Source organism: Balaenoptera borealis, assembly GCF_965194805.1.
Source record: "Balaenoptera borealis genome assembly, chromosome: 16".
NCBI lineage: Eukaryota > Metazoa > Chordata > Mammalia > Artiodactyla > Balaenopteridae > Balaenoptera > Balaenoptera borealis.
Genome location: NC_138872.1, coordinates 11,596,133 through 11,621,543, shown reverse-complemented (window position 1 = coordinate 11,621,543; position 25,411 = coordinate 11,596,133). Strand labels below are relative to the sequence as shown.

Sequence of the window (25,411 nt, the reverse complement as noted above, 5' to 3'; positions counted from 1 at the left end):
CTTGCCTGTCTGTGAGGTTCCATACAACTAGTTCCTATTTTTCAAACCTCATCTTCCACTTTCCCCTTGTTCACTCCCATCCAGCCACACTCTCTTAAAAACCCCAGGTTTGTTCCTGCCTCAGGGCCTGTGCACTTGTCCAGCCAGGAAGGCTTTCCCTCCAGTTCTTTCCCCAGTTAGTTCTATCTCCTCCTCCAGGTCTCAGCTCAAATGTCACCTCCTCAGAGAGGCCCTCCCTGACCACCCTGCCAAAGCAGCCTCACCCTACCTTTCTGATGTAATCCCAAGATGTCTGATTTTCTTTACAAATCACCATCTGAATGTCCACGTGCATTTATTTAAGTTTATTGTCTCTCTCCCCAGGAGGTCAGCTCCATCAGGGTAAGTCCTTGTTTGTTTGTTCACTTCCATGCCCCGGTGTCCAGGCCAGAGCCTGGCACATATTAGGTGCCAATAAACATTTGCCAAAGGAATTCACCAATAGGGATCAGCCTTTGTTACTTATCACCATGATTTCCTGCATGAAGACCATTCCTCACCAAATCACGGGTCCCTTCCAAAAGTGTTTGGAGCAGATGTCAACATTGATTCACTGTCTTAGATGACAAAGCCCTCATCCTTAGCCCAGCGTTGCGAGGGAAGCTGGGAATAGGGTAGGGGTGGGGCCTCGCCCTCCAGGCTCCTTACTTCCCTTCCCCCAGCCAACCAGGAAACACGAGGCAGCCGAGGTTAAGTAGACTCTTGCTGCTTTGTTATAAATATATTATATACATCCAAAACATGACATTAAAATATTACTCCGTGTTACAGAAAAGATATTAAGGCTTTCTATTATTTACATTAAACAAGCAAGCACCGTTAAAAAAAAAAATAACCGAAACTAAAAAGCCCCACTCTCCCTTCTCTGACATACCCCCGGCCAGAGGGGACACTGTGTCCCCTTCCAAATGACCAAGACCCTTTGCAGGGGCTGTGCCCTTCGAAGACATCCTCCGATTAGAAACATCAGCTCTGGCTGGAATCACATGGGGGAGGGGTGGGGAAGAAGGGGGGTCCAGACTTGATCAGGAAATTCCAGCCTCGTCTGGCCAGCTGCCCCCAGACCCTTGCTGCACTTTGCCATCCTTGGGTGGACAAGCTAGGCTGAAGGTGGTGACTGGGGCTGTCTATCCACCCAGGCCTTGGGGGTCAGTCTGCAGGTCCATGGCAGGGTAATGCTCCAGGGACAGTTAGGTGTGCCTGGGGGCTCCTAGACCACTGAGTGCAAAGAGGAACAGACAAGATCACTCAGTGCCCCAATACCAGCCACGCTGAAGGGCTGCCCAGTGGGGCAAGGGGTGGTGGGAGTGTGGGGAGTTGGTGAACTTCTCCTCAATCCAAGGAATGGCTGGCAGGGCGGGGCTCTTTTTTTTTTTTTTTTTTTTTTTTTTTTTTGCAGAGTCAGGTTTGGCAGACAGAGCAGCTCAGGTGGCTGGGGAGGGGTCAAGGAAAGGAAATGAAAAAAATCAGTGGCTCAAGTATTCTGTGTCACAAGGGGTGGGCTGGGGGTGCCCGGGCCCAGCCCAGGAGGTGTCCTCTCCACCTGGAGGGGCCAGTGCAAGGAGGCTGGAATTTGGCAGATGGCTTCGGTTTGGGGGAGCTGGGTAAGGTTGGCAACGAGGTGGTGGCCCGGAGGAGTTATTTGATCTTCTGTGCCCATTTCATGTCGTCTGCCCGAGGCTTCTCGCCTGTCAGGCCCTGGATAATGTCCTCTAGGCGTCTCCAGAAGCCCATCTTCTCGAGAGGGTAGTTGAGCCAGCCTGCAGTGGAAACAGGGCAGGGGGGTGTGCGGAGGGGTTGAATGGGAGAGCAGCAGTGAGAGGACGCAGAGAGAGAGCTGGCCCTGCCTCGGGCAGGGGAGGAACTGAGAGTAAGTCTGCAGGGGGCAGGGGACAAGGACTGACCAAGGAATCTTGGGACAGGGGCTTCCCACCAATGGGTTTAGGGGCTGCTCAGACATGCCTTCATCCCCTCATTCACCTTCTTATTGAGTGCTTACTATATGCCAGGCATGGAGGCAGTGTTTCTTATCATTTGGCTCTAATGCTACCTCTTCCAGGAAGCCTTCCCTGACTACCGCTTAGCAGTGCTCCAGGCCTGTCACGTCACCCTTTCTTATTTCTTTACAGCTTTTATGATAACCTGTAACCATTCTCATTAATTCGTCACCTCCCTGTTTTGTGTTGGTTTTTATCCCCAACTCCCAACTAGAATGTCAGCTCTGAACAGTAGAACTCCATGTTGTTTCACTGTTGATCCCACTGCCTAGGATGATGCCTGGCATATGGTAGGTGCTCAATGAACAGTGCTCATAATCTTATTTAATCCGTATTACAGTCTACCACCTGAGCCTTGAAGTAGATACTATTATTAGTCCCACTTTCCACATGAGAAGACTGAGTCTTGGGGACTTCCCTAGTGGCGCAGTGGTTAGGAATCCGCCTGCCAATGCAGGGGACACAGGTTCGAGCCCTGGTCTGGGAAGATGAACATGCCGTGGAGCAACTAAGCCTGTGCGCCACAACTACTGAGCCTGCACTCTAGAGCCCGCGAGCCACAACTACTGAAGCCTGCGCACCTACAGCCTGTGCTCCGCAACAAGAGAAGCCTGCGCACCACAACGAAGAGTAAACCCCGCTTGCCTGCAACTAGAGAAAGCCCACACGAAGCAATGAAGACCCAACGTGGCCAAAAATAAAATTAATTAATTAATTCATTGATTTAAAAAAAAAAAAAAAAAGACTGAGCCTTGGAGGGGAGTTTCCCAATTAGTTTATGGCCAAGCCAAGATTGATACCAGTTCTGGTTGAGCAGTTAAATCATCTCCACAACAGCCTAAATTCTAACCCCTCCAACTGCGCCTAGAAAGCATGACTTCAGGGTGTACAAAAAATGTTTTTTTGTGGCTCTCAGTTCTGCTTCCAGAAAGGCAAAAAACCCCAAGAAACAAAAACAAAACAACCTCCCCAAAACCAAACCAAACATCCCAACCCCTGCCCCCAAACCAGTAGCTGTAGCTTACTGAGTACCTACTATGTGCCAAGCACTTTGCATCTGCCACCTTACCACTCACACCCCAGCCCTGGGAGGTGTTATGTGAAGGAGGTGGCTGTAGCCCCATCTTGTGAATGAGAAAAACGATAACCCAGGGAGGCTTGTGAGCCTCCGTAAGTCACATATGGAGGAGCTGAAGGCTGAACCCAAGTTGGTCTGACTTAACAGCACATGTGGTATACTTAACCTTAAAAAGATACCCAGCTGGCCCTGGAAAACCTGGTCGCCTCACCTCATCCCACGTCTTTGGCACTGGCCCATTAACTACCAACAGCATGTGGGCCTCCTTACTACTCCTGGGTCACCTGTTCCTGCCGCAGGGCCTTTGTGTACTTGCTGTTCCCTCTGCCTGGACTGATCTGTCCCTATTTATCTGCAGGGAACCCCCCCACTTTTTCCAGATTTCCGATCTCCTTAATAAACAGCTACGCCCCCTTCCCCCATGACTCTCTGCCCTTCATCCTGCTTTGTTTGCCCTCACAGCATTTCTCACACCTGGACTCTGCCATCTCTCCGACCCTTCTACCCCTCACGCCTCTCACTGCAGCCACACTAGCCTCCTTGCTGCTCCTCAAACAAACCAGGCATGTGGTTCCTGCCTCAAGGCCCTTCACCTACTGCTCCTGCTGCCTGGAGAGCTCTTCCTCCAGATCTGCATGATTCTCTCCCTCAGTTCAAATGTCACCTTCTCAGTGAGGCCTTCCCTGATCACCCTATTTAAAGGGTGAAGCTCCCCATTTCCCTCTCCTACCCTCTGCATTATTTTCCTCCATAGCAGTTAGGACAATCAGATATAGTACTTGTTATTTAGTGCCTGGAATGTCCCCTCTTAGAATGTGAATGCTATAAAGGTAGGGATTTTTGCCTGTTTTGTTCAGTGCTATATGGCACATAGTAGGTGCTCAATAAATATCTGCTGGATGGATGGGTGGTTGGAATCACAACTCCATGAAGGGGGTATGTGTGTGTGTGTGTCCTTGGCACCTAGAAGAGTGCCTGGCATGTAGTAGATGCTCAAGAAATGTGTGTTCTGAGAGAATGTTCCTGCAGGACTGCACCACCTCCCACTGTGACCTGTGCCCCTTGATCCTAAGGATGGAGCTGCAGTCAGAGTGGGGGCAGCCCATTCCACGCTACCCTATAGCCGCACCTGTGGTGATGCAGAAGTAGGTCTCGTGGGGTGAGACGTGGTGGATGCGATGGTGTTTACGAGGCAGGATGACATGCCAGTCCTGCAGGAGGACGACCCAGCGCGGCAGCCCAAAGTACGTGTGTGACCACTTGTGGATCTGGTTGGTGAAGGTACCGAAGATGATCAGGCAGAAGACGAAGCATTCCCAGGGGTACAGCTGCTCCAGGACTTCTGCAGCGTTGGTAGAGGGGGGGGTGACCATAGGCCCCATACAGCTGTCCACAGGGTGGGGGCCCACTGCCAGCCTGGCCCAGCTCCCTTCCCAGGATAGCACCCAGGCCTCTTTCCAACCTCCCAACTGGACTCGGGCAAGCTCAGACTCCCCTCTGGACCTCAGTCTCCCCTTCTGCTCAGTGGGCAGAATGGAATAAGCATAGGTAATAGTTAAGAATGTGGGCTCTGGAATGAGGCAGAGCTGGGTGCAGATCCCTACTTTGACATTTCTTTTTCTTTTTCAGCCACGCCGCGTGGCTTGTGGGATCTCAGTTCCCCGACCAGGGATTGAACCTGGGCCCTCGGCAGTGAGAGCGCCGAGTCCTAACCCCTGGACCACCACGGAATTCCCCCCTGCTCTGACATTTCTTAACTGTATGAACTTGGGTCAACGACTCTACCTCTTTGAGTCTCAAGCTCCTCAACAACGAAATAAGTCTTTGTCCAGATTCCATAGAAGCAGAGCCTGAGACAAGGATTCATGTGCACATGAGTTATCTGACTGGGGGGGGGTGGGTGGGGGTGGGGTAGGAAATCCTCTCTTCTGGAAAAACATCTGAGGGAGTGAGGAAAGCAGGACAGGGCAGGGGAAGAGTTAAGCAAAGATGGGGTGGGGGGAGTCTTGTCTCAGCCTGATCCTGGTGGGGTGGGGTGGGGGGGTCTGAAATGTTAATGACTCCATAGAGTTGGTACCGCTCAGAGGCCAGGGGGCTGGCTTTTGCCGGCTTTTTTTTTTTTTGTCACTGGCTTCAGGCTTATCCCAAGGAAAGAGGCGGGACCTGCCCTGGCAGTTCTCAGAAGGGGCAGCTGGATGCTCACAGCAGCTGGGGGACGGGTGCCCCAACTGGGGAAGAGGAGGTGGGCGGGGCAGCACCCCCAACACCACAGACATTCATCACATCTCCCCGCAGCGGGGCTGCTCTAAAGATAAGCACCGTGTCAAACTGTTAGAACAGGATCTGGCACAGGGGAAGGACTCATCCCCCACCTGACAGACGAGGTCGCTGAGGTTCAGAGAGGTGAAGTGACTTGCTTTGGCACAAGTTTCCTCCCCCAGATAGGCAGGGCAGAGGTCTGAACTCAGGACTGGGTTGGCAGGCTACATATACTCTTTCCACTAAGCCCAGGCAGCAAAACCAGAAGCCCTCAGGGCCAGGGAGGTAATTCAGATGAGCAAGGCAGGCCAGGCATTGGACAGCAGGGAGTAGTGGGGACTGTGGCAAAGTGGAGAGCGTGCATCTCTGTCTAAGGGAGGGGCCCCTGCAGCTCAGCTCCAGCCCAGTACAGCCAAGTGGGAACAAAGACCCAGGGTGGTCAGATCGGATTGTTCAAGAGAAGCTGGAAACACAGATCTTTATGTCAAATATCCCAATTTTACATGAGGGAAACTAACTAAAAATTTTCCCAACACTGTGAGGGGCCAAACACACACACAAGCTACAGGAGGCTCACGGGAGGGGTGCGTGTGTGCCTGTCCCCGATGGCTCCCTGGAGGCCCACCAGGGGGCACTCTTACCTGGGCTCTGGGTGTGGAACTTGTAGGCCATGTTTAACAGCGGTAGCAGCGTCACTAGGCAGTTGTCCCCGTTGGTCTCGATGAAGTCGTGCCGCGTAATGGCTGTCGGGTCGATGTGATGCTCCCGGAATGGCCGGATGAAAGCCTGGGTGGGGTAGGGGGGCGGGAGAGGGGATCCATCCGACCAGTCAGCCTGTGGTGGTCGGCCACTCTCCCCGACCTCCTGCACACACTCCGCGCGGGCTCACCTCCTTGCCTTTGAGATGCTGTCCCACCACGCCACTGCTACAGATCCCACCCAGCCTTCAGGGTCTGGGTCTAACAGCTTTAGCCCAAGATGGGTCAAAATGACCTGGTGGGGACCTTGGGCTGGTACTGCCCCGCTGTGGGCCTCAGTCTCCTGACCTGGGCTCTGGGGGGGTTTGGAGACAATCTCCACCCTCCTTTCCTACCCTAAGACAATTGAGGAGGCCCCTCCCAGTGACAGGCAGGACCCTTTCTTTCTTTCCAACGTCCAGGCCCCTCCTTCTGGTAACAGCCTCCCCTTCTTCTTTTAGTACCAGCTGTTCCAATGGGCTGATTCCACCTAGTTAAGAGTGAGCACGGGACCCTGGCCTGGCCAATCAGAGCACCCCATACCTCTGGCCACCGTGACTGGATGAAGGATGGGTGTGTGATCCAAGCTGGGCCAATGGGAATGAGCCATGGGACTCTGGCCGAAACTATGGGGAAGGGGAGTTCTTCTACTGGGGGCCCTGAGCTGGGAGGATGGAAGTCTAGGCAGCTGTGAGCCATCCTGGCCACCTTACGGGGGAAAGCCTACATGAGAGTGGAGCCAGCAGAGACAGACATGGAGAGGGACTGAGTCCAAAGAATATGGTCTGTCCGTCCCACTGGACCCAGTCATGCCCTAATTTGGCTCTACTCCTAAAATTTTCATTACACGAATCAGTACCTTTCTTTGGTTAAGTTTGTACCAGATTTTCTACCACAATGAAAAAAGTCTGACTGACTCAAGATAAAGTTCAACGAAAACAGTGAGGTGTAGTAGGGCAGGCAAAGGAGAATAAGATGTGGCGTGGTCCCCAAATTCAAGGGGTTCCGGTGAGGTGGCCACGTATCAAAGCTCTCTGTCCCACACGTGATGCTTCCAGAAAATCCCAGGGGATTCTTGTTCTAGTCTTGGAGGAGGGGCATGGGGGTCAGGCTGGAACCACACTTCCCATCTTTCAGATAGGGAAACAGGCTCAGAGAGGGAAGGGGACTCACCCAAGGTCAGACAGCCCGACCTCCTCCTGGAGGAGATGGGCTGGGCTTCGGGGCTGGGTCAACATACCTTCCCCACGATGGGCAGCTCCACGGAGCCCCAGGTGTCGGCTCCCCAGTGTACCAGGCCAGACAAGAAGTCAGCAATGAGAGCCCCTGCAACTGTGGACAAGAGGAGCATGAGCCGGGGTGGGGGTGGGGGGGCGGTGGACAAGAGGGATACCCCTGCCCACTCCCCACCCCAAATCAGGAAGTCACTCGCCTGCTTGCTTGCTCGCTCATTCACTCATTTGTTGGGGCAGAAGGTGTCCCTTCTCTACTTGGGACACTTTGTCCCCTGTGAATGGAGTCTCAGGAATAACATTCCTGGCCTCAGTCTGTCCCTTTACTTGCTCTTCCCCAGGGAGATGTGGGGCCTCATTTGCTCGGTGAGTCTGGAGAGAGTAAACCGGGCATGCTCAGATCAGCCCAACCTTTCCCTATTAGGAGCCAACTGTCCCTTTCTCTCTGACCCCCAAACGCCCCATGTAGGGAAGCCCACTCTGCTCATGAGCGAGGGAGCAAGAGTGAGTGTGTGGGTCACCGTGGACGTGCAGCTCTGGTGCCTGGGCCCGAGTTAGGGGTGGCTGTGAATGAAGGCTTTCCAGAGGCCCTGGAGCACCCACCCCACATATGCCAAACATAGGAGGGATGGCAGGGGGCAGGGGAGATACAGCTGCATACATTGCAAGTTCCTGGTGACAAGTGGGCCGCCAGGTGGAGCCATACAGCACCTCCTGGCATGCAGAAGCCAAAGGACAGGGCGGGGAAGGGGTGACACTGCATGGGTGGCTGGGCTGGGGAGAGGGGAGGGCTTGGCAGGGCTCGAAGGCCAGTGCACACAAGGCCCCGCCCAGGGCTGGGGAGTCATGCTCCTTAGTGACAGTGCTGGGAGGGTGGACCTGGGCTGGGGAAGGGGTTGGGGAATCTGGGGAAGCCTCGGGCGTTTGCACTTGCTGTTCCTCTACCTGGCACCTCACCCTCTCCCTGAAGATCCCCAAGTGGCTGGCTCCTCTTCAGCCTTCTAGCTCAGAGCAAACATCACCAACCCCCTGGCGAAGCCCTCCTCCCAGGCAGGTGTTCTTGGTCACATCTCCCTGCTTTACTTCTTTCACAGCACTTGTCACCATCTGAGGTGACAGCCTCATTTATTTTCCCCACTTCTCTGATGAGGAAAGGGGCTCAGGGAGGTTGAAGCATCACCCCTGGCCCCATGGCTTGGAAGTGGCAGCCATGGGATGGGAAGAGGTGAGTCTACCAGCCTCCAAAACCAGCATGCTTTCATGCCCTTAAACTGTACCTCAGTAGGTCCAGGGGCATTAACAGAGCTCCTACTGCAAACTACACAGGATGCTGTGTACACACTGCCTTGCGTCTACCAGGAGGGACTAGAGGCACTGTGGCCAAGAGCTAAGGGGGCGCTAGATCAAGGGTCGGGGGCCTCATCTCTTGCTACCATATTGCTGTGTGACCCTGGGCAAGCCCTTTGCCCCCTCTGGGCCTCAGCATCCTCACTTGCACAGCGAAGGGTCAGCTAAGGTGCCTCCTGAGCCCCTGTCCCAACAGCTTGGACTAATCCTGCCCCTAAATGCTGCCTTCAGGAGAACGCAGCCCCCCAGCAGTCCCCCTACTGCCTCCCCACCCCTGTTCCATGCAACCACCGATCTGCTTCCCATAATTATACTTTGGTTTGGCCAATTCTAGAACTTTATACAAATTGATTCTTACGGTATGTGCTTTTTTGGGTCTAGCTTCCTTCACTAGCATAATGCTTCTAGAGTCATCCATGTGGTTGTGTGTATCAGGAGTTCATCCTTTTTATTGCTGAGTAGTATTTAACCATCTGGATGTACCACAGTACATTTATCCATTTTGCTGTTGGACGACTAGGTTGTTCCCAGGTTGGGGCTGGTATGACTCAGGCTCCTGTGAACGTGCATTCACAAGCCTGTGTGAAGATATATGCCCTCATCTTCTTAGGGTAAAGACGTCAGCTATCTATCTATCTATCCATCCATCCATTCATTTATTTATTTATTTATTTATTTTAAGCTTAAAAATTTTTTTTTAATTTATTTATTTATTTTTAGCTGTGTTGGGTCTTCGTTTCTGTGCAAGGGCTTTCTCTAGTTGTGGCAAGTGGGGGCCACTCTTCATCGCGGTGCGTAGGCCCCCCACTGTCGCGGCCTCTCTTGTTGCGGAGCACGGGCTCCAGACGCGCAGGCTCAGCAGCTGTGGCTCACTGGCCCAGCCGCTCCATGGTATGTGGGATCCTCCCAGCCCAGGGCTTGAACCCGCGTCCCCTGCATTGGCAGGCAGACTCTCAACCACTGCGCCACCAGGGAAGCCCCATTCATTTATTTACTTATTTATTTTTACTTGACATTTATTGAGCACTTATAGTTACCAGGCTCTGTGCCAGAACCTTAAACGTTTTATCTCTCTTAATCCCTAAACTGTACCAAGGCCAGTCCTAAGCTGGTTATACATCTTATCTCCTTAATCGTCCTAAGCATTTAATCCTTACAGATGATAACAGTGATAATAAAAACAATATTAGAAAAACAACGTTTTGTGATCACGATTAACATTGGGTTGCTTAACTCCCCACAGATTAAATATGGGCTGTACACAGTGACTTCTCTCCAAGGGGCATACAGGATAGAAGGTGGCGGGGGGGAAGAGAGTAACTTTACAGTGGAGAAACCTGACAAATACCACTTGGGCCAGGTGGTCAAGGTCAACATCATGGTGATAAGTCATGCTGATAGTACATACCCTTGCTAGATGTGATGAAAATGGCACTTGACCTCTGAGCGCTTCCTCCCCAAGACACATAACCCACTAAGAAAAACACCAGACAAATTCCAGCAGATGGGCATCCTACAAAGTACGAGCACTCCTCCAAACTGTTCAGATCACTGAAAACAGGGAAAACCTGAGAAACTGTCACAGCTAAGGAGCCTCAAGGGACGTGACAACTAAGTGTGATGTGGAATCCTGCATGGGATCCTGGAACAGAAAAAGGACATTAGCTAAAAACTAAGGACATCTGAATAAACTATGGACTTCAGTTCATAATAATGTATCCATATTGGTGTATTAATTGTAACAAACGTATGATACTAATATAAGATGTTAATAATAAGGGAAATTGGGGGCAGGGCGTATATGGGAACTCGCTGTACTATCTGCTCATCTTCTGTAAATCTAAAGGTGTCCTAAAAAATAAAGTCCATTTAAAAAAACGTGTATTATCTCACGGCACGTCCATTGTGATAGGCCCCACCACATCCCACGTGCCAGAGGAGGAAAGGAGACCTGAAGGGTGAGGGCTGCCCTGAGGCGGTCAGGGCTGCTGGCGAGTGGCCAGAGACCAAGGCGAGGGCCATTCATGATGATGCTGAGCCTTCACGTGCACGTCTGGGAAATGGGGATTTTTTTTTTTTTAAATTTTATTTATTTACTTATTTATTTTTGGCTGTGTTGGGTCTTCGTTGCTGCGCGCGGGCTTTCTCTAGTTGCGGCGAGCGGGGGCTACTCTTCGTTGCGGTGCGCGGGCTTCGCATTGCAGTGGCTTCTCTCATTGTGGAGCACGGGCTCTAGGCGCGTGGGCTTCAGTAGTTGTGGCACGCGGGCTCAGTAGTTGTGGCTCACGGGCTCTAGAGCGCAGGCTCAGTAGTTGTGGCACACGAGCTTAGTTGCTCCGCGGCATGTGGGATCTTCCTAGACCAGGGCCCGAACCCGTGTCCCCTGCATTGGCAGGCGGATTCTCAACCACTGTGCCATCGGGGAAGTCCCGGAAATGGGGATATTAATGGTACTTACTTCACTTAACTACAGTCAGTTAATAACAGTGGGCTAATGCAGGTCCTTGGGACATAGTAAGTGCTCCCCAAATGTAGCTACAGTTAGTAGTTAAATATTACTCCTCTCTCTGAGCCTCAAGCCCCTGGCCTTGTCAGGCTGCTGAGCAGGGAGGGATGTGGGCTTTAGGCAGACGTCAGGAATTATTTTTGGAGAGACAGGGCCCTCCCCCGGCCTAAGGGAGGAAACGGCTCTGTGATCTACGGGCGGTGGCTGTTTCTAGAGCAGCAACTCCAGGCCTTCAGGCCTGCTGCCCAAGTCCTCTTTATGGGGGTAGGGGTGGCGGAGGCGGGCACACAGAAGCTTCTTTGTCCCAATGCTGGTGTCAGCGCCTGGTGGCTGGCTCACTCTGGGGGCAGCTTGGGCCTAGTTACCACCCTGCCTGCAGGACGCTGGGACAGCATAGGAGATGATGATTCACTCCAGGCTACCCTGACTCACCAGGTGACCTTGAGCCAGTCCCTGGGCCCCTTGGGACCTCCATTTCCCCACAGGTCACCCGGCTGGGACTTCTTCGCGCTCTGCCCACCTCAAGGCCTGGTGTGGAGACAGAGGGGCTGAGACAGAAGCAGACACTGCTGAAGGCTGGTCCCTATAGTCCTGGGGCCAAAGCCTGTCTTTACCACCTTTCAGCTCAAATCCCATGGAGACTTCGCACCTGACCTATGAGGCTGGCCATGACCTGGGGCCCTGCGACTGCTGACCTTTGCATTCACTGTGCCCCCTGCCTGGAACCCCCTGCTCCCCCCATCCATTTGTCTGCCAGAAACTCCTACTCACTCCTTCAGGCGCCAGCTCACGAGCCCTCACACTTTCCCTCCAGTTTCCCCAAGTGCAGCAAATAGCTCGGGGCTCCCGGGGCCACTCATTTATTACTCATTCACCCTGTCCTCATCAAGGTCACTAATGACCTCCACGTGGCCAAATCCGGTGGTCCCCTCGCTGCCCCATCTTGCTGCTCTGCTCGGCTGGCTGCTCCTAGTTGACCCCCGAGTCTTCTGGAAACACATTCTCCTCTCGGCCTGTGCTAGCCTGCCCAGTTCTCTTTCCTCCCCCTTGGCTGGCTCTTCCTCCTCTCCCCATCCCAAGCACTGGAGGCCTCGGGCCTCTTCTCTGCTCGCACACAGTCCCTCCGCCCCACCCCGGGGCCCTCTGCCAGCATCTGGGCTTCAAACACCATCTCTACTCCCAGGACACCCAGATTTCCGGATTTCCAATTTCCTGCTCAACACCTTCCCTTGGCCCTCAGGCAGGCATCCCAAGCATCTCCCCTCACGCGGGTCCTCTAACCTCTTCCTGGCTGTTAAAGGTCCCTTCCATACTTCAGGCCACTGACCCCTCCCCCCTCACCTCCACAGCCAACCTGACAGCACATTCTGGCGCTCACCTTTCACAGCTCACCCAGAATCTGACGACTTTTCACCACCTCCACTGCCCTACAGGGTTCTGGGCCACCGCCTTCACCTCCTCTCTGGCCCTCCCTGCCCCCATCCATCCTCCCTGCAGCATCAGATGATGTCAGCTCCCTGTGGGAAAATCGCCAGTGGCTTCTCACGGCCTGTAGAATAAAACCCCAAGTCCAGACCATGGCCTTCAAGGCCCTACAGGACCTGCCCCCAGCTGTCTCTCAGCTGCCACCAACTACTTTTCCTTTGGTTAGTTTTCTCAGGCCACACGGGCCTCCTCTCTATCCTTCAAATGCTCAGCGCTCACCCCAGCCTCAAGGCCTTTGCAGCACTTGCTGTTCCCGCTGCCTGGAACACCCCAGGGACAACAGTTTGCCTCCCCTCCCTCACCTCCTTCAGGTCTCTGTGCAAATGTCACTTTTCCAGAGAGCCTTCCCTGACCTCTTACCTCTCCTCTTCCCTGCTAGTTCCCTTATCTTGACTTTGCTACCCAGGATTGCATCATCTGTATTTATTAACTGGGCACCTTTTCAGGGCTTCTGGCTCCCTTGGTTTCTGGGGCCTGCCAGGGGCACCAGAACCTCTTGGGAGACAGCAGCAGGTGGGCTGTGTAGGCTGGCACGGTGCCCTTACTTCCCGCATGTCAACACACAGATCAGGGCGGCTACTTAAATCCATTAGGAGCTGTGCAAACACCACTATCAGGGGATTGTCTGCCCTTATCAGCCTAGAGGCAAAGGTGCGGGGTGGAAGAGCTGCTATCACAGGCAGGTGCTGCGAAGTCTCCTGGGTCTGGTCCCAACCGACCAGGGAGGCAGCGACCTGCCTGGGATGCCCACCCTCCCGGTTCACACAACATACACCTGGGGCTCTGGTGCTAATGATCCTCTGCCCAGACTGGGCCCACTGCCTAGAACACCCTCTCCTCCTAGTGCCAACTGGAGGCTGCACAGTCCCCGGCCAGGTCTGGATATGAAATCCCAGACTCTGCTGCTGCCCGGGTTAGGGTCGACGGGCAAGTCACCTGGCCTCTCAGAGCACGGTGATCAGACCCTCCTCACTCAGTTGCCACCAAGAGTTAAAAGAGCCCAGCATGGGGCTTCCCTGGTGGCGCAGTGGTTGAGCGTCAGCTTGCCAATGCAGGGGACTCGGGTTTGAGCCCTGCTCTGGGAAGATCTCACATGCCGCGGAGCAACTAGGCCTGTGAGCCACAACTACTGAGCCTGTGCGTCTGGAGCCTGTGCTCTGCAACAACAGAGGCCGCGATAGCGAGAGGCCCGCGCACCGCGACGAAGAGTGGCCCCCGCTTGCCGCAACTAGAGAAAGCCCTCGCACAGAAACGAAGACCCAACACAGCTAAAAATAAATAAATAATACAAATAAAGGAATTCCTTAAAAAAAAAGAGCCCAGCATGGGGCTTACACACGGTAGGCTTGGGAAATATCCACTGTTAAACTGACCGTGGAGGCAGAAGGTCTGAGCCCTGGGGAGTGAATGTCGGGCGGTGTCCCCTCCCCACCTCTACTCAGCTGCTGCCCTCTCAGCAGTTACGCACACCTGCATTTTGCCCTCACAGTGGCCCCAGGAGGCAGGGGCTGTGAGCAGTCTCACTTTCCAGACGTGGAAGGCAAGGCTCAGAGGCGCACTGACACCTGCTCAAGGCCACACAGCCAGGAAGTGGCAGAGCTGGGACTTGAACCCAGGACCGTAGGGGCCTGCTCGTGACCACCCCCAGATGGGGCGTCGGGGCTCACACGGTCTACATCCCTGCCCTTGAATGTGCTGCTCCAAGGCAGAGAGGCTGGAGGTGCAGGTCCTTCTCACCCCTGGGCAGAGGGGACATGTCTGGCTCCTGTGGGCGGGGCCCAGGCTCCCTGGCACTAGGTGGGTTAACCTCCTTCCCCTTCAGCTGGTCCGCCCCCAGCACATGCCTATCCCCACCCCAGACCCCGATGGCTCAATTAGCTGGCCTGAGCGCTACTGGCTTAGGTGACCAGAATGCTTTTAATGAGACTGTGGAAGCTGAACACTTGGGGCTGGCTAGGCGGACCAAGGGCACAGTTGCTGCCCCGTCAGCCTGGGAGCCCAGGGTGGGGGAGGGGATGAGCACCTGAATTAGAGGGAAGAGGGGAGGGGCGGTGTGCGGAGAGGAAGGAACTGAGTCACTCCAGGACCTGGGAGTGGAGACAGTGAATTAAGAACTATGTCGTGCTCTCCGTTTTGAGGTGTGACTCTGGCCGGTCCCTTCTCTGAGGCTCGGTCTCCTCGTCTGGAAAATGATGACAACTGCAGCCTCCACCCCCGCCAGGCTGTGGATGGGTGAGGACTGACCGATGGAAAACACTCAACAGTTACTAATACACTGCAGCTCATTCATTCATTCATTCACTCACTGATTCAATAAATATTTACCGAGCACCTACTGTGTGAGGCTTTGTGCTCGGGGCTGGGGACACAGCAGCAAACAGACAAAAATCCCTACTCTCAGGGAGCTGATATTTGAGTCGGGGAGATAAGTAATAAACAAAGAAACAGACTGTATAACAGAGTGGGGTGAGGGGTGGTGTATGGCAGGGCTGCTATTGTTGAGGGAGAGCCTCCCCGAGGTGACCTAGACGAGGCAGGGAACCACGCAGGTACCTGCTGGAAGAGAGTTCCAGGCACAGGAACAGCATGTGCAAAGGCCCTGAGCTAGGGGTGTGCCTGACAGCACCTGGTGGAGGCACAGCGAGAGGCCAGTGTGGCGGCAGCAGGGTGAGCCAGAGGAGAGGAAGGAAATGATGTGAGGCGGGGCTGGGGCCAGGCCGTGCTGAGGAGTTGGTGTTTTATTCTAAGCATACAGGGGGGCTTCCCTGGTGGCGCAGTGGTTGAGAATCTGCCTGCCAATGCAGGGGACACGGGTTCGAGCCCTGGTCTGGGAAGATCCCACATGCCGCGGAGCGACTAGGCCCGTGAGCCACAATTGCTGAGCCTGCGCGTCTGGAGCCTGTGCTCCGCAACGGGAGAGGCTGCGATAGTGAGAGGCCCGTGCACTGCGATGAAGAGTGGCCCCCACTTGCCCCAACTAGAGAAAGCCCTCGCACAGTAAACGAAAACCCAACACAGCCATAAATAAATAAATAAATAATTCCCTAAGCATACAGGGGACAACAGGCTAGTGGCGTGACCTCACGGAGGATCCAACGGGATCCTCCCAGCTGCCTGTGGAGAATGGACAGTGGGGGGCAGAGGTGGAGGCAGGGAGACCAGGGAGGAGGCTTCGCCATAGTCCAGGGAGGTGATGGTAGAGGTGGACAGTAATGGATGCTGGATGCATCACGAAAGGACAGCCAAGAGCATTTGCTGATGCTTTGGAGTGGAATGTGAGAGAAAGGAACTGAGGATGACACCCAGGTTTTTGGCCCAAGTGACAGGAAGGACACAGGTGCCACTGACTGAGACGGGAACCAGGGTTCCCACAGCCTGTACCCCATTTGTGTGCACGCAAGCGTACACACACACACACACACACACACACACACACACACACACACACACACGTGTAAGTCGCCATCAGAGTGGCGCAGACACTAGGTAGGTCCCTGGCCCCTGGGGAAACCGAGGCAGGCAGCAGGGCTGCGGGCACTCACCGACTCCCAGCATTACGAGAGGTGTGTGCTCCCAGTGAGCCAGCAGCAGGAGGTGGACCGTGTTGTGGGCGATGAGGCTGAAGCACAGCACCACACAGCACCACTCCTGGAAGCGCTTGCCTGTAGGGAGAGGAGGCGAGAGGTGAGTGCAGGGCGGGTGGCAAAGGCCGAGGGATCAAGGATCAAAGCCAGGCAGAGCCGGGCCCATGGGGGCTCTTTGACTGTGTTCTGAGAGTCTGCAGTGCTGACTACAGGCTGAACGCAGGGACTGCCTGCCCATTTCACAGATGATGTCACCGAGGCCTGGAGAAGGGGAAGGGCCTGCCGAAGGTCAGACACTCAGGGCCGGCTGTGTTAAACCAAGCTCTTCTGGTGGGACCCTTCTGAGCACAGGCCCCTGTGCACAGGTCTGATGCCCATGAAGCTGGCTTTGCACATGCTGATTCTTTGGCAGACAGGACCAGAATACTGGTCTCCTGGGCCCCTTTGGGCTCTCTCTGGAGACATGTGAAGGAATTTTAATGAGCTTCTTTTTTTAACTGTCATCATCCCATCACCTGTCCCCTTCTGTAGGTAATTATTTGGAGGCAGAGGCTACAAACAGCTTTTAATCATGGAGGTTCACACCCCGCCCAACCTCCATCAAGCAGGGCTCCAGGCAATGAGTCAGGAATTCAGGAGAAATAAGGCCTTGATTATCCCCTCTAGGGCTCCAGCCACAGGGAGAAGAGGCAGTGCCGATGAGGGGTCTCAAACTCCAGGGGCCAGGCAGGTGATCTGAAGGAGTGAGGTGGGCTGGGTGGGGACACCACAGCACATGTGCCCTTTCTAAAGCAGTAGCCACTAACTGGCTGACTACTGCCAAGGGGGAGTGTGGGCCCAGGGAGGCCAGACCTTCCAATTCTCAACAGAAGCCAGCAATCAGGATGTGGGTGTGAAATCATCTCTTTAAATCTTGGCACCTGTTTTAATAGCACATGAGCTCAGACAAGCTGATTCCCTCACTGCAGCTTTGTTGAAGGTATAGAAACTTTGAAAATAACCTTTGTGTCCATTGCCAGGGCACTCAGACAAATTAATTTGGTTTATGGCATCTCTGTAGCCAGGAAGAAAGCCTGGGCGACTGTTAATACGTGGCTATGGAGAGGGACATCCAGGACAAACTGGTAAGTGCAAACAGCAAAGTGCTAAACAGCCATTTATGTGAAAAAAGGGAAAAATACCTATACGGTTGAGACTTTTTCACGTACTCCCTTTTGAACTTAAAACTTGTGAATGTAGGACTTCCCTGGTGGCGCGGGGGTTAAGAATCCGTCTGCCAATGCAGGGGACACAGGTTCAATCCCTGGTCCAGGAAGATCCCACATGCCGCGGAGCAACTAAGCCGGCGAGCCACAACTACTGAGCCCGTGTGCCACAACTACTAAAGCCTGCGTGCCTAGAGCCCGTGCTCGGCAGCAAGAGAATCCACCGCAATGAGAAGCCCATGCACCGCAATGAAGAGTAGCCCTCGCTCGCCGCAACTAGAGAAAGCCCGCGTGCAGCAACGAAGACCCAACGCAGCCAAAAATAAATAAATAAAACAAATACATTTATTAAAAAAAAAAAGAGAAGCCACAGCAATGAGTAGCCCACGAACCGCAATGAAGAGTAGCCCCCGCTCGCCGCAACTAGAGAAAGCCCGCGTGCAGCAACGAAGACTCAACACAGCCAAAAATAAATAAATAAATTAATTAATTAATTAAAAAAAAAAAAGATTAGTAAAGCAAAAGGAAATAAAAAGACCCCATGGGTGATACAACGTGTGAAAGAGTCCCTGGGAATACTGTTTTCTCAGGCAGCTGGTCCCAAGGACAAATCTGTTCTTACATATCTCTACCTGGAACCTCCACCTCCAGGAAGCCATCCATGATGTCTCCTTTAACCCCCAGGCTCCCCCAACATGGGACCCATATCATGAGGGACTGTCACTGCCTGTCTAACGTCCGTCTTCCCCTCCCTAAATGTGAACTCAGGAGGCCTAGGACCATGCCTGGCTTGCTCACCAGGGCCCTGGCACACAGTTGTTGCTTAATAAACGCTTGTGGATTGTGGATCCCAACCACGATCCTAGAGAAAGACTGCCAGGCTTTGTCTCTGGGCACCCCTCACTGAAGCACTGTGGGACGGAAGTATGAGGCGTCCCACTGTTCCTGACAGGGAAACAGGCTCAGAGAGAGAAAGGGCCTTGTCCAGGCTGTACAGCAGCAGACTGCGCCCTGAGCCAGAATCCGAACAGCTGCCCTGTGGAAAGACCAAGGCTCAGAGTGGGAAAGGACATGCCCAGGGTCACATCCCTCAGCCCCTCTCACACAGATGAGGACCCCGAGGCCCAGAAAGGGCTAGAATCCCAACAGCATCACACAGCAGCAGATGCAGAAGCCCCTTGCTGCCTACTTCGCAGTCAGGGGCTGTTTCCCTTGGGCCACGGGGCCCTGCCACCCCAGGGGCCCCCACCTGGGGTCACCATGACCAGGCCCAGAAGGGCCTTCCCTTTTGTGGCTCCTGTTTGTGGCCAGGACCTGGGGCTCAGAAGCAGGAAGCCGGGAGGGGTGGTGGTAAGGGACAGGTGATTCCTCAGTACCGATCTGCTGCCGCCCAGCCTGCAGGGACAGCAACGTGATCAAGTAACAGTAACAACAACAATGGCTAACACCCACTGAGGCCTATTATGGGCTGGGGTACAGGGTGCAGCCCACATCAGAGATGCTGCAGACCCACTCCCTCTGTCATATTTTGCTCTTAGTTTTGAAAAAATCAGCTACACTTAAAAAAAAAAAAAATCACACGAAATTCCTATTCTCCCACTTCCTTTGAGAACACAGGGCTCTGGTCAGCCCAAGCCTGCCTCCATCAGATGGGGCAAGAGCTCCTGGTTGACCCCAGTCCTCTCCCCTCCCTGCAGCCTCATACTGGGTGGCTTCCCTTGGTGGCGGTCCTGGCCAGGCCCCTGCAGTCATCTGAGGTTTCAAGCCCAAGGCATAGTCTCTCAGTCTCTCATTCAAGTCTCAGTCCCTCCAGGGAGGAACTGTGTGATCCCAATTTCCTAGATGAGGAAACTGAGGCTCAGTGGGTAAAAATGAAAACTGGGTTTGGATCCTGAGCTCGTTAGCCTGGATATTCGGGGCTGTCCTGATTCCAAAGATAGCCCAGCTCTCTCCCCTGGCCACGAAGAATGTCCCAAAATCTGAATATTTTCCCATCTAAACTCTCTCTCTGGCCTCTGGATCCTTCTGCAGAACAAGTGCCTCAACTATGACCCATAAAAAATACATCTATTATAATAAGCGGCCTTCATGGAGCACCTATTACATGCCAGGGACAGTGTCACGGACAATTCCAACAAGCCCTTGCCTGCCGTACGCCATGGGCTGGGGGCTATTTGCCCCCTCCTTCAGAAGGAGAAACTAGGCCTGGAGAGATGAAGTGTGCTGTCCAAAGTCCCTCGAGAATCACCGAAGTCACAGCATGGACAGTCAGCTTGGCAGGGACTGCGTGGTCAGGTGGTCTAAACGGTGTCGCTTCACAGATGCGCAGACTGAGGCCCAGGGAGGGGAAGGACTTTCCTCGGACAGAAGGGCTCAGGCCACCTCTGGCAGAGTGCTGAGCCTTGTTTCCCTGAGCCAGCCCCCGGCCTGGCCAGGGTCCACGATCTGGGCTGAGTGACAGCAGTGACTGCCTGTTGGCCTGGGGAGGGGGCCGGGCTTGTGTGTGGAGGGCTGGGAGGTGCAGGGGAGGCCATCCCTGCTTGCCTGGGGACAGGCCACAGCCAAAGGCTTGGTATCAGGTCCGACTCTTCTGGTTTCAGTCAGACAAGCCCTGGAACCTGCACTTCTGATGGTCCTTGGCCACTAGGAGACCCTCGGCCTCAGGGAGGTGGGGGGACGGGAGGTAGAGAGACCAGAGAGACACAGAAGCAGAGAGACAGAGAGAGGTGGGAGAGAACAGGAATCAGAGACACAGAAAGATGAGAAACAGCGGGGTGGTGGTGGTGGGATGAATTGGGAGATTGGGATTGACATATATACACTAATATGTATAAAATAGATCACTAAAAAGAACCTGCTGTATAAAAAATAAATAAATAAAATTAAATTAAAAAATTAAAAAAAAAACAAAACGATGAGAAACAGAGAGAAGAAGGAGACAGAGACAGGGAGTGATTATAAGGAGACAAAGAGAACATGAGTATGGCCAGAGAGAAGGAGAGACAAAGAAATGGAAAAAGAACAAGACTGATTGAGGGAGACAGAGGGAAAGCTGGGCCAGGAGCGTGCCAGGGACCAGGCCTGGCCAGGGAAGGGGGCTCAGGGAGGCCTGTCTTGGTGGACAGAATCCAGGCTCAGCTCTGGGACTACAGGCCAGGACCCCCACCCAGCGCTCCTGACACCCTCCACCTTCCCCCACCCCATGCTAAGAGTCCCTGTGTCCCACAGGGCAGGGGCATCCGTAGTTAGCCAGGGTGGGTGAACAGGGGTTCTGGTGACCCCCCAAGATCCACCCCTGGAGCCTAGGTACCTGAGAAGTGGGACCCACACAGTCAGAGGTCAGTTGGCACCTGCCGGGAAGCTGGACACCTGCCTCGCCTCCAGGCTTGCCCGTGAGACTGGGGTAGACCTGCCAAGCCCAGCCACCCTTCACAAGTGCTGGCATCTGGCAGAGGGTGGGGTGGTGCTGCAATCCCCAAACCTGGACCCTCTGTGGCTCCCGGGACCCAGGGGAGTGCCTGGGTCAGACACTCCTTGGCCAGACACTCAGGGTCCACGGGATCAGGCTGAGGCTGCCCTGATCAGACGACTCACAGCTCTCGGCCGACACTAGGCCCACTGTCTCTGCCGCCAGCCCTGCACGCATGCTGCTCTGCTGACCTGGAACACTGGTGCCCCTCCCGCACACCCACTTGGGCTGGCTCACTTCCACAGCAAAGATTCGGAACACGGAACCTAGAACGCCCCGACCAGTGTTCTCGTTCTGGCCCGGCTAACTGTCTGTGTGACCGTGGGCAGGTCACCACTCTTTGCTAAGCCCCAGGGAAAGTCTTAAAGATGGACAGGGTGCAGGCACTTCAGGCAAGCCAAACAGATGCCGCCCCTGGCCTTGCTGACCTTCTCCTCTGGTGGGGACAGACGCAAGCCTAATCCCAGGCACGACAAGCGTTAGGAAGAACACATGTCGGGGGTGGGCTACGAGGAGGCTACGGGAGTCTCGGTTTCCTCCCCTGTAAAATGGAGTTAATACCAGGATGCCCCTGAGACAACCGTAGTGAGGATGAAATGAGAGCACATAAGGGAAGTGCCCAGCACATAGTCAGTGCTCAATCAATGCCAACTCTGTTAACTGCCTTATTATTGCTGCCAGTTGTCATGGTGCCAACCCATCACTGGCCCCACAAATCTCAAGAATTCAGTCCTGGAACCCAGAAACTTTCCCTACTCTCCCCCGGCTCACTCTGTTCCAGCCCACAGGCCTCTTTGGTATCCTGCAAGTACTTCAGGCTTGCTCCCACCTTAGGGCCTTTGCACTTGCTGTGTCCCTGGTCTGGACCAATCCTTCCTCAAATATCTTCAGAAGTCCCTCCCTTCTGGTCTCTGTTCAAATGTCACCTGCTCAGTGAGGCCTTAAATGCCCCCTCTCTAAAATGTCACTGTCCCCAACATTTCACTTCTCCCTTTTCTGCTATATGTTTGTTCCACAGCACTTGCCACCACTGGGCAAGTAAGATATTTCCCTTATTTACTGGGTTTACTAAAGGCCAGCTCCATTTTTCCTGTTTTGTTCACCACTTTGCCCCCAAAGCCTAGAACAGGGCCTGGGACGAGGGTGCTTAATATGTATTCAGCCTGGCCCCTTATCTTATAGGTCAGGCCCAGAGACTGAGGTTCTTCCTCAAGGCCAAGGGACACAGGCAGGCAGAGGGAGGTCTATGGAATTTGGAGAAGCTAGTCTCTTCCTCCTTCACTCCCCCTCTCCAGGCACTCCCCCTGCCCTGCCCCAACTCTAGGGTAAGACGAGATAAGGCCTCTGATTGCAGGCTTGGGGCACCAGGAGACTGTCTGCAGCCTTAAATCCCTGCAGTGGCTGCTCTTCAGAGAGTGAGGGGCACTTGGGGATACCAGAATTGGGCAAAGATGCAATCATGGTGGAATGAGGAGATGGCAGTCCATTGAGGAGGCTCAGAATGCCCAGGTATGATTTGGTTGAAGGTGGGTAGGGTTTACTTGAGTGGGCACAGCTGGACACCAAAGGAGGCAGGCTTTGAATCCTTACCCTTGATTCCCAGGTGGTGAGTCTGAGAAGCAGAGGGGTGAGGCAGCTTACCCCAAGACTCACAGGGAGGGTCAGACTATTGGATTAATAATAGGGATTGCCTACTGTAAGACAGGCACTGCACCAAGGTAGACAATCTCATTTCCTCCTCCCAGCGACACTAAGGAACTGATAAACTTTATCTTGTATCCATTTTAGAGGTGAGGAAACTGAGGCTCAGAAAGGGAAAGTGCCTTGGCCCAGGTTACACAGCTAAGAAAAAGAGTCAGGATGCCAAGTCCAGCCTGCCTCAGGGAGCACAGGAGGTTTTAAGTCCACAAGCTGGGTGTTGGGGGAACAGGCTGAAGACACCATGGTATCCTGGGCCAGGTGCCCAAGTCAGGTATGAAAAAAGTCACACCCAGAACATGGAATTGCAAGTCCAGAAAGGCCTCTGGTGATCCAGGACTCAACAAGAAAGCAAATGGCCCAAGGTCACACAGATAGTTATGGCAGAGATGGTATGCAAACCCAGGCCAGTTAGGGAAAAAAGCCAAAGGCGGTAGTGGACCCATGCCCACCCCAGGCAAGGGTTGTGCATGGTGGTTGCTCCCTAGCAAAAGGAAAGATGTCAGAATGTTTGACAAACAAAGCTTGATGTGATGGCAACACCCAGGCAGAGGGGCCTCCCAGTCACTTGACTCTGGAGTTCTCAAAGGCACTTCCCTTAACCCCTGGGGACACTTCGCCCTGCTGGGGCCTGGCAATGAGATTCTTGAGGCTCAAGTGGAAGTCAGAGAAGGGGGTGGAGGCTGGTGCTTGCTGGAGCAGAAATGGTAGGCCCAGCAGGAAGAAACCAGAGACCTTGTCCTGGCGCAGAACCAGAGCAAGGGTCTCTGAGCTGTGGTCCGGTCTGGGGACCCCCAAGTCCCAATGGAGGGGGCTAATATATCTACATGGGGGAAGGAAACGGCTGGAATTGGGGCTTGTACATGAGAGGAGCTTAAATTGGAAGAATTTGCAGTGCCCTCACCACCGGGGATTCCAAAATATAGGATGAGAGTTAATGCAGTGGGGGAATGGTGGTCTGTAGACTGAAACTATAAATTTAAGATGGGGCTTTGGAGGAAGTGCCTCTAGGGCACTCTAGCTGGGGGCCCCTGAGTTGGGGTTCCCAGAGCAGGGGGCCTGACATGCCCAGATTTGAGGTCACTACCTCAGGGTCCTGGCTGGGGCGCCCAGGGTCCTGGCTGGGGTGCAGATGGGGTCCTAAAGTGTGAATTTTGGATCTGGAGAACCTGGGATAGGGTGTGACTTTTAGGGGGCAGTGCATGTGGCTGAGGGGCTGCCTTCGGCTTGGACAGGGTCCTGGGGTGGGGGGTCCCTAAGACTAGGGGCGCTCTTTGCAGCCGCAGGTACCCCGAGCTAGGATCCGGACCTAGCTGTGTGATATGAGCTGTCCAGAAAGCTCCGGGGCTGGGATTCTGCCTTGGGCTTGGAAGGGGCGCTGGGGTGGGGTCCCCGGACTTATGGGAGCTATTTGCAAGTTAGAAGCCGCGGATGGAGTTCTGCATTGGGGCCGGAGGCTGGGGTTCCGATACAGGGGACCCGGGGTCGCTGTCCGCAGCCCAGGCTGATGACTGCAGGCCCGGAGGGGGGCCCGGAGGTCCTACCTGGTGAGTAGAGCGCGGCCAGCTCGCGGGCCCCGGCATGTTGCGCGCCCCAGCGCCGGCAATACGCCGCCTCGTCCTCGTCGACCTCCGGCTGCTGGCCCGGCCCGTCTTCGGCGCCCGCCATAGCCACTCGCCCGGCCAGCCCGGTGCGCTCTGCTGGCGGCGGCGGCGGCGGCGGCGGCGGCGGCGGCGGCGGCGGCGGCGGCGGCGGCGGCGGCGGCGGCGGCGGCGGCGGCGGCGGCGGCTGTAGGTCCGCGGAACCGCGGCGAGATCACACCGCCCAATGACCGCCCAGCCCAGGCGAGGCTGCGGCGGCGGCGGGGGCCTCGCCCGGCCGCGCGTCACAGCCAATCGGGACCCGCGCCGGGGACACGTCAGCCAATCAGCGACCGCCGATCCGCAACCAACCGCGCCGCGCGGGGGTCAGGTCCGCAGCTGGCGCAGCTGGGTGCGGAAGTTGTGGGGTGGCGGCGCCTCCCTGCCAGTACCGCTCCGCCTCCGCCTCCGGCCTGGTCGCCAGCCGCACGGAAGCTCGGGCAGCGTCGTCACCCACCTCGGGCTCGGTTTACCCACCGGTGCAAAGGGCCGAGGTCTTGCGCCGGCGGACCCAGAAGCGGGCGTCTCTTCAGCACGCACAGCCAAGCGCCTATTGTGTGCAAGGAACTCGAGCGGAGGGCGCCTGGGCGGGGCGGGGGAGCCAGGGCTTGGTGGGCACTTTGAACAGTGTCCCTGGCTGGGGCCGATTCACACTGGACCGACTTCTGAGCCCTACCGCGTGCAGAGGTTACGAGGACCGAGCGTACCCCTACTGTGTGACAGCTCGTGCTGTGTATCCGGGAGCGCCTGTTCTCTTGAGGGAGAGGACAGTAGACTGATGAGAGTCACTGTAAGATTTGGTGAGCGCTTAATATCTGTTAGGCGCCGGGCCAAGCTAGACCGCAGCATATTTTTACTCATGATAACGAGTGGGGTTGCCTCCTCAGAGGTCCCCCCTCACCACGCCGCTGAGAGGTGCCCACTCCTCCAGTCACTGTGACATCACCCCGTCTTCTCAGTGCTTGTCTTAGGCAGTGAACTTACAGTTCGTGTCTCCGCCACCAGAAAACAAGCTCCTGAGGGCTGGGACTTGCTTGGTTCACAGCTGAACCTCCATGTCTGGATCAGCGTAGGGCTCAGTAAATGCTTGATGAACGAATGAAGTCTCAGCCAAATGACTTTACTTCCTCAGCAG

General features: G+C 54.8%; 1 protein-coding gene and 1 long non-coding RNA gene across 3 annotated transcripts in view; one reads left to right on the top strand and one right to left on the bottom strand.

Annotated features, from left to right (window-relative positions):
* Positions 1-745: 745 nt before the first annotated feature.
* Positions 746-24,512, bottom strand: LOC309613785 (plasmanylethanolamine desaturase 1). Of its 2 annotated transcripts, none has more exons than XM_082361126.1 (7): positions 24,426-24,512; positions 24,181-24,353; positions 16,223-16,342; positions 7,351-7,442; positions 6,015-6,159; positions 4,244-4,456; positions 746-1,799 (listed from the first exon to the last, which is right to left on the bottom strand). In XM_082361126.1, the coding sequence occupies exons 2-7, from the start codon at positions 24,302-24,304 to the stop codon at positions 1,678-1,680; spliced, it is 816 nt and encodes a 271-aa protein (XP_082217252.1). In that variant the 5' UTR covers positions 24,305-24,353; positions 24,426-24,512; the 3' UTR covers positions 746-1,677. The 2 variants fall into 2 exon arrangements, with proteins under 2 accessions (XP_082217252.1, XP_082217253.1); XM_082361127.1 differs by having other exon boundaries at positions 24,181-24,371; positions 24,426-24,441.
* The window catches only part of LOC309613788, a 176,581-nt gene continuing 175,670 nt past the window's right edge, over positions 24,501-25,411 (top strand). Inside the window, exon 1 of the long non-coding RNA XR_014235877.1 lies at positions 24,501-25,411. This is a non-coding gene — a long non-coding RNA (uncharacterized lncRNA).

What these genes read in the sequence shown, in the direction of transcription:
- LOC309613785 (XM_082361126.1), bottom strand. Translation starts at nt 24,304, where the DNA reads ATGGCGGGCGCCGAAGACGGGCCGGGCCAGCAGCCGGAGGTCGACGAG. An exon ending in GGCCGCGCTCTACTCACCAG is followed by an intron (nt 16,343 to 24,180) that starts GTAGGACCTCCG and finishes CTCTCCCTACAG; the next exon opens with GCAAGCGCTTCCAGGAGTGG. An exon ending in CTACTTCTGCATCACCACAG is followed by an intron (nt 1,800 to 4,243) that starts GTGCGGCTATAG and finishes TTTCCACTGCAG; the next exon opens with GCTGGCTCAACTACCCTCTC.